The sequence below is a fragment of the Prunus avium genome, chromosome 4 (genome assembly GCF_965620075.1).
Source record: "Prunus avium chromosome 4, drPruAviu1.hap1.1, whole genome shotgun sequence".
Classification (NCBI taxonomy): domain Eukaryota; kingdom Viridiplantae; phylum Streptophyta; class Magnoliopsida; order Rosales; family Rosaceae; genus Prunus; species Prunus avium.
The window spans coordinates 17846051-17858848 of NC_142287.1; the positions used below are offsets into that span (position 1 = coordinate 17846051).

Consider the following 12798-nt stretch of genomic DNA (forward strand, 5'->3'; position numbering starts at 1 on the left):
TTTTAGCCTTTTAAAAACAAAATAATAATTAGAGTTAACAGTGTTAGGGTTAAAGTTAATTAAATAGATAGGTGTCAAAAGTTAAAAATTGAAGTGCCGTATCTTGGACCATTGGATTATTAGAATGATCTAGAGGTCACAAAATGAGGGTAAATGCACAATGTCTAAATGTAGAGGCTTGGGATCCCGATTAATTAACGTTTTTTACTATTGAGTTGATGGAATAGATCAACTGGTTAGAATCTATATCTATAAAGCAAAAGGATGAAACATTCAAAATACTAAAAAAAATGCCCTTGGTTGTTAATGATAAGGCTTATTATCATAAAACGTCCCTGACGTTTGCGAAATTATCACATTGCATCCCTAATGTTTTTTTGTATCATTAATGGTCCCTAACGTTAATACATGTACTCTTAAATAGTCCTTCTGTCAAAAGAACCGTTAAATCTAGGGGTATAATCGTCAAATCAATCCAAAATTATAAAAAAAAAATTTCTTCCCTTCTCTCTCTCTGTTTCTCTTTTTTTTTCTCCTCTCTTTCCTCCTCTTTTCTTCTTCTTTTCCTTCGCTGTTTCTTCTTTTCTCTCCCTTTTTTTTTTCTTCTTTCCTTCTTTGTTCCTCATTTTTCTTCTTTCCTTCTTTCTCTTTTTTTTTTCTTCCCTTCTCTCTCTCTTTCTCTTTTTTTTTCTCCTCTCTTTCCTCCTCTTTTCTTCTTCTTTTCCTTCGCTGTTTATTCTTTTCTCTCCCTTTTTTTTTCTTCTTTCCTTCTTTGTTCCTCATTTTTCTTCTTTCCTTCATTCTCTTTTTTTTTTCTTTTCTTTTTTCTCTTTTTTCTTCCTCTTTCCTTCTCTCGGGGTGGTGATTTGGGTGGCTAGAGTGCTGGGTTGGTGGGCTATGGAATGGGGCAGGGAGAGAGTTGCAGAGAAAGTACATAGAGGGGGTGGTTATGGAGGTCGATGTGGTGGTTTGGGTGGCTAGAGTGGATGGGTTGGTGGGCTGTGGGAGGGGGCAGGGAGAGAGTTGCAGATAGAGTGGTGGCTTTGGTGGTCGGGGTGGTGGTTTGGGTGGCTAGATGAGACAAAAAGAGAGAGAGAGAGAGAGAGAGAGAAGGGAAGGAAAAAAGAAAGAAAGAAGAAGAGTGAGCGGGGCCAGGCGGAGAGAAAGAAGAAAGAAGAAAGAAAAGAAGAGAGAAGGGAAGAAATTTTTTTTTATATAGTTTTGGATTGATTTGACGATTATACCCTTGAATTTAACGGTTTTTTTGACAGAGGGACTATTTAAGAGTACATGTATTAACGTTAGGGACCATTAATGATACAAAAAAATATTAGGGATGCAATGTGATAATTTCGCAAACGTCAGGGATGTTTTGTGATAATAAGCCTAATGATAATGTTAAGAATTGAAAATATTAAATAAATGAGGATAATATTGTAAATTTATATTTTCTGGATTAAAAAATGTAAAATAAAAAAATAATCAGAATATGGGTCCTATTTTTATGCAACAATCCATTTTATCTTTCTTAATTCTATAATTGACATGTGTCCATGAGCATAACCATGGTTCCATCTTCACCACCCTTCTCAACACTTGACATGTGTCCATAAGCATAACTATGGTTCCACAAATATAGATATCAATGAGTTAACTGTAGTATGTCCATGGACACGTGTCAAATGTTAAGAATTGTGATGCATTTTTGGTTAAAGTAGTGAGCAGGTCAGGAGCAAGTCATGGCGGGAAAATCAAGGGTTAAGGAAGGGTTTCACACATTTGGCAGGCAGGCACACAACAACCTTCCATACCATGGAAGATTGATTCTATCTTGACTACGATAAAGATAAATATATAAAGTAATGGATGATTCATGATTGCCAATTGACGATACATAGGAAGCAAACCAATCCAGAATTCTTGGCAAGCAAATGTCAGTTTATCTTTTGAAGAGATGTTATTCAAACCATTGCAAAATGAATCTTAGAACATCTCCAACCCATATATAATATATTCAAATGTCAAGTAGAGTTCCAACGTTTAAAAATATAAAAAAGCAGCCTGTTTGAACACTAATTTTCATAAGACACACAGAAATCATGTTTGTCAGAGGAAAATATAGACCTTTAAATCTGAACAAAAAGCTAACAGGTAATTCACATTCTAAAGAACAAATAGCCAAAAAAATATTTCCGTCTCAAAAAAATAATTCCATCGACGGAAATATTTTCCTGTCACCGTTTTACATCAGTAACATTGAGATATTTATTAGCATGACTTATAAGGCCAAAGAATGAAAAGAAAGAAAAAAAAACCTCAACTGAACTCAGCTTATTATGAGGCCTATTTAGAGGTGGATTTGACAATGAAATTCTGGCGAGAGATAGGGTTGATGACAACAGGAGATGCTGCAGTGCGAGGCCAAGCCTGGAACTTCTTCTCAGTTTCTTCTTGCCATTCCTTCGAAATGGTCGACGGAGTATTGCCTGGTTATTTATCATCTAGGTTAAATTATTTTATTTTCACATAAACACAGTATCATCACGCAACTTTATCATCAGAACTCTACCTCCAAATAACTTTTTGTCAGAAACAACCTTGTCAAAAGCATATGAAAGCCCAAGGGTTCCCACGATAGCTCCGACGATGTAAATTCCTGACATTTTTCCGACTGCAATAACAATTATGAACATAATAAAACAATGTTATATATACCAAAAGGAAAACAACATTTTTAAACTCCTAATAAATAAATGGCAATGAAAGAATCTTGTAATACGAAATACATTGAGGAATAAATACAGAAAATCCGCAAAAACTAAAGGAAAAGAATTCATAGAGCAAATCATAAATTTAAATGAAACCCTAGATCCATTAGCAGATATATGCAGCGAGAAATGCAGAGCCTTACGTTGATCGATTGAGAATGAAAAACTCAGATGAATTTGGAGAACTCACAGCTAAATGAAAATGTGTGTGTGTGTGTGTGTGTGTGTGTGTGTGTGTGTGTGTGTGTGAGAGAGAGAGAGAGAGAGAGAGAGAGTCGAGAGAAGACGCTTCAACGTTGAGAGCGATGATTATGGTGTGTTAGTTGAGTAACTGTGGAGGCACATTTTATGCCGGAACATAGAATTGTGGGTCGTAGCCCAAGAAGAACGGGCTAGACTGATGCAAAGCTTTTTTAGCCCAGCTCATTCTTCAGGCCCATTTGTTTTTAAAGTTTTATATTAAAATTAGTTTTTAGAGCATCTAGATGTCAAATATCAAATATTAAATTTGAATTTGATGACTTATGTCGTAATTGGACATATTCAACTCGATATGTCAAATTAAAATATTATTTTATTATATAGTAGTTATTTATTTATTACTTTTTAGGCACATTAATTAAAAATAAATAATAAAATAATAAAATAACATCATAAAGTCAAATAGCCAAAAATAACAACAGGAGAAATAACTTGCTCATGACATTATAAATCAATTAGGATACCACATTTATAGATCTTATAAATGCGGTCTCCGTAGCATTATCCACATCTTATATTCTAGGATTAGGGACAGCTCAATTTGGATAAACGCTAACTGAATCATGTGGACTTGGGCTAATTGATTTAAGTCAATATTAATTTAAATTTTATTTATCTAGATTATTATTTATACCATCTGATTCTAGCTCATTAGCTGTGACAGAAATTGGAGGCATATCATTGATGCAATAAGTGAAAAACCACAACAAACATTAAAAACTCAGGATTGCAACTCACCAACCCTCACAAATGGTATCCTCTACTATTGAAATTAGAAAATGGATCTTCAACTCTGCCGTACAATTCATATGGTTAGCAAAGAGGAAGAGCCCCTGCAGTTAATATGGTTAGAAAAGAGCAAGATTCCCAAGCTGAATAAAATATAACGAATCTCAAAAGCTTTTCTATGTCTTGGTAGGTAGAGGGCAATGCAAGGGGAAAACTGCTTTGCTGTTCTGCCTCACCAGCAATGAGGAGTTTCCGATGTCTCGAAAGGGTGATCTTTTTGGAGCAACAGGCACTCTGTTGGTACATGTGGCTAGTTTTCTTTGCTTGCTACCACCTTCTTTGGGACAATGATTTTCCTTCAAGTGACAAATCAGGACGTGTTTTTCCATTTCGTTCTGTGGATCCCGGGGTATAAGTGGTGAACCATTGGCCTTCATTGCTCTTGTGATGGCTTCCTTCCTCAACCTATCAAGCTCTCCGTGGAGCATAGACACTTGTGCCTGCAACTCCTTTGCTTTGCTTTCAGATGAGACAGCTTTCTGTTTCCATTCTTGCACCTAAACAAGAAATATGACTTAGAATTATATAAACTAAGTTTCAGGCCTTCAAGCATCATGAAAAACCCTTCCAATCATTTTTCCTTATGAATGCCTCTCTTCCAAGACTCAATCTCACATCCATTGAAGCAAACAGAAAATCGAAACTAAAAAGAAAGATATCAGAATAGAATCACTTTCCAGGTCAATGTGTTCATACAGTGCCTGCCTAAAATTTGTAAGAGTACATTCCTTTTAAACATAGGGGAATCTGGTATGGAAACTTACAACGGATTGTAAGGATTGGATGTGGTAATCAGAATCTAGCGCTCGATCTTCCCAAAAGTCTCGAGAGGCATGCAATTCTTCCATCTCCTCCTTCACCTGCCCCAGCATCTCCTGCATCTGAGACCATTGCTCTGTCTCAACTCGTACTTGCTCTACAATTCTTCGAACTATCGCCTTGCAACGTCCTGAGCACACATTCTCTTCACGACACTCCTTCTCCTGCATAGAAAATTGTCTAACCTTTAAAAGGAATCCTGCTATGCTATAGATGTTTGTTTTTTCTTTTTTTGATAAATCAACAAAAAGTGTGAGCCGAGCATTTGAATATCCAACATAAATTGAGAGCATTTCACCTCAAACATATATAAGTCAAATTCTTTTCCCTTATGCTTTTTTAAATAAGTATAATTCGTTCTTTTAGACTCGGAACTAAAAACAACAAACAGTCGAAGCAAGGATTTGCCTTGTAAAATTGTTGTATCAAAGAAGAAGACAAATTGGTGGCTTCAATTTCAATTCTCTGGGAAGAAGAGGCAGAACTGGCGACAGAACTGTTGGCTGTAGACAGCATTGAACCATACTCTTCCTTCATCCTCTCTAATAGCATCCCATTTGACAATCCCTCCATTTTCCTTCTGAGAATGTCTACCTGCATAGGTTTTTAACAGAACCAGATTAGGTAAAACAAAAAAATTATGCAAATAAAACAATGCCTCACTTGGGTTTTGAGAATTTCTATCATTTGACAAATCTAAGACTGTAAGTCTGCAATCACTTTGTAAATTTGGGAGTTGAGGAATTGCAGAACATAATTGTGTGTCAAAGCAAGATCAACCACACTAGTTTGAAGGAAAGACAGATAATCCTTACATTACTTTTGCCACTCGAAAGCAAGTTCTCATTTACTCTATAGCTTGTTTTGATCGAAAAGCTTGCTTCTGCCATCTCTTGGATCTCCTTGACACATATCTCATCCGATGTTCGTCTGAACTTCTGTAGCTTTCTTTGAAGAAGATACGCTTGTTTATCAAAATTACTAGTGTTTCGAACCTCCGAATCCTTAACTCCTAAATTCCTTCGCAACTTCTCTAGCTTTTCTACCAAGTGTTGAAGTTCTTCCTCCAATACCATACTTGCATTCTTTCCTTGGCAAATCTTCTCTCTCCCCTGAAAACCAATCACAACATTAAACATGTCACAGACGAACCATATAATGTAATACATTTGTGAAAAGAATTCAAAAAAAGAACGCAAAATTATGTTAAGCACATATTAATAGAAAAAACTACAAAATACCAAAACAAGATGACTAAAGGTTCAATGTGTTCATTGCTTTTCTTTCCCTATAATTTCTTGTTAAGAAATGGATACAAAATCACCAAGTAATCCAAGAAATTGAAAAGAAGAACAACCAAAAGCATACTGATACTGTTGAAACGAAGAAGCTGTAACATTCAAACTAGATAAACTGCTTGTTTTCCACTCCTTTTTTACTTGATCAAACATAAGAAAGGATAAAATAGTCCTGCTTTTGAAACCTAATACATCTATCAATCCAAAAACTTGTGCCGGGCACAACTATTTGAATTTGAGGTTACTGGAGTTTCCAAATGAGTTTTTAAACTTCAATGAAACAAACAGGCCACGCAAAAAACCAAAGAAAACAAATAATCCAAGAGAGAGAGAGAGAGAGAGAGGAGAAGAAGAAGAAGAAGACGACTAACAGAAACAAGAGTGTGAACAGCTGATTTAAGAGTCCTTTCCACCTTGACCTTGACCCTCTCCATCTTCTTAACTGCAATCTCTTTCTCCATCCTCAATAAATTGCACTCTGCCCTCAACATCTCAGCCTGAAATCTCCACTTCTCCTCTTCCACCACTTCATCACCACCATCCTCACCCTCTTTAACCCTCTCTCTCCTGCACTCACTTTCCCCATCACCATACTCAAAAAGCGTAATGGGCAAACTGACCCTGGAAAAAACTCGTTCCTGGTCAAACAGAGCTTCCAGCTTGCCCTTGTTGTCCTTCTTGGCCTCCCCTGAATTGGGTCTTCCACCAGGAACGCTCTTGGATGCTCTTCGCCGAGGCCTACGCGGAAAGTGGAGAATTTTTGGGGTTGGTGGTGCTGGTGGGTACTGCCATTTTGGTCTTCTTGTTGCTCCTCCTGTTACTATTGTTGCAGATGACATTTGAGTCAATTGAACTGGTGATTTAAAAAAGACACAAACTTGGCGTTTCTTTTTGCGTTTGAAAATGAAAGCAAGCTAGACGTTAAGGCTACTTGTTTGTATTAACATCCCTGAGAGAGAGAGAGAGAGAGAGAGAGAGAGAGAGAGAGAGAGAGAAAGAGCGTGCAACCTCGTGAAGTGCAAGAAACAGGGATTTCAAATGAAAGCTGCTGTTGCAGTTCAGTTTGTTTGGACAAATTTATTTCCTCTTCCTTGTACTTGTCTTCATTTTTTATTTTTTATTTTTTCTTTATAGGAATTTGAAATGAACTTCATAGTCATATTTAATGTTTGTTCCTTATGTTATGTTATGACCTCTTCGTCCTTGCTTTGTCCTTCTTGTTTGTTATCTTCAATTTTTATACATAGAAGTGTTAAACACCATGTTTTAATCCACTGAATAAAAATTCAAATTAAATTAGTAGTACATGACTTTATAAAAATTCAAACTGTTATAAGTGTTAAACAAGAAAGGAGAGAGATGTCTCGTTCTTTCTTTATACACATTTACGTACATAGTCTGACATATATATTGAATAGAGTTAACTTCTTTTGATCGAGCTTATTCATATCATTTGCTATTTCTCCCTAGCCATTTGAGCTAAAAATCATAGGTTTTAGCCTTTTTTTTTTTAATTAAACAACACACTAAGGTAATTTAAAATAGTATAACGGTCTTCAAAATAGGTATCTAGAGGTGCAAATCATGCTTGAAATTTGAAAATGGCCAAACCCACCATTATATTCATATTCATATATATTAGAGGTAGTGGAGAATCTGGCCCCATCCTCCTCGAGGTAAATGAGTTTAACCTAAGTTTGGAATAATTAAGTAAGGAATGCCTAGCAGACAAAAGGGTAAGTAGATTAGGAACAAACGTGTAAAAGCATCTAGTTCTAAATATAAATTTCAGGACAATATACTTGCGTTTTCTCATGCTCACCTCCAACAATATTGTTATATGAGGTTAACTATCGATTTACCCCCTAAACTTGTACGCTACTTTTCATTTGCACCCTCAAATTTTTTTTGGAAAATTAAGTACATGAACTAATTTTTATTGCCAATTCCCCCCTAGTGTCTAAATCTTAACATTTCATCCAATTTGCCATTAAATATGAGAGCAAATTAGTTATTTATATTTAAAAATATTTAAATACTATAATATGAATTTTAAAATGAAGAAAAAAAATCAATTTAAATAGAGAGAGAGAGAGAGAGAGAGAGAGAGGAGGTGAAGGGGAGGAATGTGTCTGGGGGTAAAAAAAAAAAATAGAAGTGGGGAGGTTGATGGTCATGGGGGAGAAGAAAACCAGGGGTGGGAAAGGGGGAGGGATAGGTTCGAGGGTTGAAAAATACAGAAGGGGGAGGTGGGGGATTTGTCTGGGACTGAAGGGTGGTGGTCATGGGGGAATGGGAGGAGAAGAAAGACCCGCGAGCAGGCTGGGTTCGGGGGTGAAAAAAACATGGAGGTTGGGGGCAATAAAAATTAGTTCGTGTACTTAATTTTCCAAAAAAAAAGTTGAGGGTGCAAATTGAAAGTAACATACAAGTTCAGAGGGTAAATCGATAGTAAACCCTTGTTACATGTGTCATTATTTCTAAAATTTAATTGAATGATTGGTTGCATCTTCAATAAATTTGGTCAAAATAAATTTCACATTCCTATTATTAAGCCACATAAAATTGACATTACAATTTAGGACCCAAGCATTGTGCTAAATTTCATATTACTAAAAAAACACTACCTAGAAAATCACATATTGTTTCAAATGCATGACTTATCAAACATGAACAAGGATCTCATGCTTATTTCTCAAGTACTAAAAATGCAAAACAAACGCTTCTCAGCTCGACTCTCATTTTGTGCTCATTTGAATTAAAAAAAGATGTGTAAATGCCATATGGCTAGAACCTGAGTTTTGAATTGGAAAATAAAAAAATAAATAAAATTCAATTTTAAGCCTAATTTTGGTAGGTGGTGTTGTTGTCAAACAATCACTGTCTGTTTTGTACTTTGAGACTGAAAAATAAATGATTAATCAATGAAGTGGTCCGTGCCGTTGAAGAAGTTTGTTTATTTATGGGTTCACAAATGTTTAATAAATGGCAACATTAATAGCAAAATTCAAAATTCAAAAAAAAAAAAAACAAGATTTCTCTGTGATTTTGGGGTGACTTTCTGGTTTTTTTATTTTATTTTATTTTCAAAAAAAAAAAAAAAAACACTGAGACACTGACAACCTCATTCCTAAGGCTTCTTTCTCTGCAGTCTCTCTCTCTGCAGCTTGATTCTCCCTCGGTCTTCACGCACCCTTTTTTTGTGTCTCATTAATTATGTTTTAATGGTTTTCTCTGGCACTGGAGTGAAACATGCACCGTGTTCAAATCAAACATTTGACAATTCCAATTTGCCAGGACCACATGCCAAAAGTGGAACTGATTGGTTGCACAAGTTTTTACTTGAACCAAATTTGAATTGCACCTGCTGCTATCGTCCCTTTGTTGGAAAGATAACTACGCTCACAACCCTCCCAATTGTATTCCTCGGAATGGATGGAGACCAACCTCTCATTATTTATTTGTTGTGACGGACTGATGGTCGATAGCACAACGCTTTTAAATTTTACCCGCTATAAATACGTGACATACAAATTTTTCTCTTGAAACGACAAAATATCTCGTGATGATGCAATATATTGAACTTCGTATTAAATAGAATGTCTTAATATATCCTCATTCTCATGAGTTTGATGATTCTCATCTCTTGTTCAGTTTGATTAGTGGCTGCAAAGAGGTGTTGGGCAGAGATTGGTAGTGTTGTATTAAGTGTACATAGTGCAAAATTATGGAATGCTAATTGTTGACGCTAAAAAATGATTCAGCACTTTTTAGCCCAATTTAGAGATGAGGTGTGATGGATGATAGGTGAAGGTAAGGACCATCACTAAGTGTGTGAGAATTTGGGCAAGCAATAAATATACAGAAGACAAGATATACTTGGTTCACCCTTAATGAATGGGCTACGTCCACGGAGAAGTATATTCTCATTATTATAACAATGTGTATTTACATTTGTACAAGGAGCTGGGCCCAAATATAAAGAAACTAAAGATCAAGCCCAACCAAGGGATCTCTCTTCCTTAGTGGAGAGTGGTCTCCTTTTATAGGTGAGAGTAGGTCTTCACTTCTTGCAATATTTCAATGTGGGACTCTTTGCCTTGTTTAGAATCGCTTCTAGTTGCTTGGTCGAATATGGTATAAACACTAATGACAATTTCCTAAGTTTTATTTTTATTTTTTTTATGAGAACCAAAAAATACTACGAAAAGCCTCTAAGGCAACGTAGAACTATAGTAGCTTTATTATATATTTGATATATTATATATATTCAGTGGTGGTTATTTGAAGAAACACTAGTTATGCGGAACTGGAAAAATTATAGAATTCTACTATAGCGCTTTTTTGCTATGCCCGAGTGCTAATTCCAAGCAATAACAGTATATCTAGTTAAAACACGCTTAAAATATCGTAATTGGCCGAAAATAGAAAAATAATATTATCCATGTTTCACACAAATTGTTACGGTTTACTGATATGGGCAGATGCAAGAATCCAAGTCAAGTCAATGACATTAAAGAAAACAATTTAACTAGAAGCAAAATAGGTAAATAAAATAAATAATCTTTCAGAAAAGGAACAAAAAAGTGGAAACAATTCACCTAGGAGCAAAGGACTATTTTGTCGTTTTCAGTGGATTCACATATTTGTCCTCTTATGATTATATATATTCTTACACCACGCTAAAGCGGAGAGGATCAGGATTAAGCTTTCATTATATTTTCAATCAAAAACCAAATTTTATATTCAAAACTGTACTTGATTGAGAATTTTTTTTTGGACAAACTTGTCTGAGATTGTTCATCTACGAAGAAGATTACACGATAGACCAACACAGCACCATCTACTTAATACATCCCAACACAACACATGCAAGATGCGGCTCTTTTTAATGCCATGTTTACTAATCCATAATCGGATTACGAGGAATTGAATTGAAGAAGATTTGGATTGAGAAGAATTAGATTCTATATTCTCATTGAAGTTATTTACTAAATCATATAGATTGAGGAGAGTTAGATTCTAAATTCCTATTGAAGTTGTTTACTAAACCATATGGAATTGGGTTAGGAGTGGTACTAATTACTAAAATGTCGTAGTTGTTGGGTTAAAGTAGATGGCAAATTTTAAAATTTTAAAATTGTGTGAGGATATAATAGGTAAAAAAGATGAATTCCTAACGGGTTAGTTCTCCAGGAATTAGAATACCACATCCCACCCAAGAATTAAATTTCTTAATTTTGTATGGGCCCCACTTACTTTTTAATTCCTTTTTTGTTTTTTTGATAAAGAGAATTCATTCATAGAACCAAAGACATACAAAGAAAGACGTACAAAGAACGACATGATACAGTGGCCTCGTTAAAACCCTTCATGAGACAAACCCAATGGGAGAAAAGAGTACTACACATGTCATGGATTAACAAGAGAGTCTGATTCAGATCACTCTTGACCAATACAATAAAAGAACAAATCAAAAACAAAAACTAACACATAGACCTTCGACGAGAACCGCAACTATAGACCAACACAGTAGACCCACATGAGAGGACCGCATAACATCCCAATTGTAAAAAAAAGCCTTCTATGAGCAAAATTATAGTCCTTTGACACCCACACAAACTGCAAGGCTTACCATAACAGAAATTAGGAGAGAACACGTAGGAGAAACACATAAACAACAACAAAAGGACCCCTGAGAAGCACTATACTTCAAATCAGAACTGGACAAAGAAAACCTCTTATGACCGATCATAGTTCTTTGGTTGACGCAGAGTAGAGAAGAGCACCACATCCCAACAACTACCACCAATGTCGCTACTATCGCCACCATTGAAACAGAGACAAAACATCAGCCACCAGGTATCACAACTCTCCTGAGGAGAGACAAAATCCAACGTCACCACATAAACAACAATAAAAGGACCCCCGAGAAGCACTCCACTTTAACTCATAACTGGGCAAAGAAAACCTCTATGACCAAGCATAGTTCTTTGGTCAGCGCAAAGTAGAGAAGAGCACCACATCCCAACAACTACCACTAGCGTCGCTGCTGCTGCTGTCGTTGAAACAGAGACAAAACATCAGCCACAAGGTATCACAACTCTGCTGAGGAGAGACACAATCCAGCGCCACTACTGTCACCGTCGTTGAGACAAAAACAACACCAGCCACCTAGAACACTACAAAAACAATCAAACAAAACAAACAGACAAATAGATCTAGATTATTTGGGGAGGGGAGGAGAAGAGGGGATAAGAGGAAGGGAAAGATGGGGAGATGAGAAGAGGAATGGGAAGATGGGCAGGAGGGGAGGAAGGGCAGTGGCCACATCCTCCCTTAGCTTCCTTGCGGTTGGTTGTCGGCAAGGAGAAAGGGGGCCAGAGTGCAGCTAGGTTTTTTTATCTACTTTTTAATTTCTTGATGTGAAGTAAACACATGAATCCTTCATAATTGGAATTCAATTCCAGATTCAAATTCCAATTCCTAATTAGTAAACACACCATAAAAGCTTCATGCCACTCCAAAATAAAAACGTTCAAAAAAAAAGGGAGAGGGGATCAATGATTTTTTCCACCAACCTATTACACAAATTTTTTGGACCCCAAATAATGTGACAGTGTTTCATTTGTTTTTCTTCTTTTATAATACAAAGCGATATTGGGGGAGAGGGAATCGAACCTAGGACCTCGTGCATAAGTAAATACTCTCAACCACTTGAGCTACAAGTCACTTGCTCATTTGTTTTCCTTTTGATGACTCATTCCGGACTTCATTTATTCCCAACCAATAAGAACTTGTCATATCAGTAGTGTCCAAAAATTAGTATAGTTGTATTACTGTCAAATAAAGGATCACGTGCA

At 36.1% G+C, this 12798-nt stretch overlaps 2 protein-coding genes across 2 annotated transcripts; both read right to left on the reverse strand.

Moving 5' to 3' along the window:
- Window positions 1-2067: 2067 nt before the first annotated feature.
- LOC110755195 (uncharacterized) lies at window positions 2068-3001 on the reverse strand. Its single transcript, XM_021956366.2, has 3 exons — window positions 2912-3001; window positions 2570-2671; window positions 2068-2486 (listed from the first exon to the last, which is right to left on the reverse strand). Exons 2-3 carry the CDS (start codon window positions 2661-2663, stop codon window positions 2344-2346), a joined length of 237 nt encoding a protein of 78 aa, XP_021812058.1. The 5' UTR covers window positions 2664-2671; window positions 2912-3001; the 3' UTR covers window positions 2068-2343.
- A 772-nt stretch (window positions 3002-3773) lies between these two features.
- Window positions 3774-6959, reverse strand: LOC110755242 (myosin-like protein). Its single transcript, XM_088252494.1, has 5 exons — window positions 6307-6959; window positions 5453-5749; window positions 5046-5231; window positions 4583-4801; window positions 3774-4315 (listed from the first exon to the last, which is right to left on the reverse strand). Exons 1-5 carry the CDS (start codon window positions 6772-6774, stop codon window positions 3935-3937), a joined length of 1551 nt encoding a protein of 516 aa, XP_088108620.1. The 5' UTR covers window positions 6775-6959; the 3' UTR covers window positions 3774-3934.
- Window positions 6960-12798: the final 5839 nt, after the last annotated feature.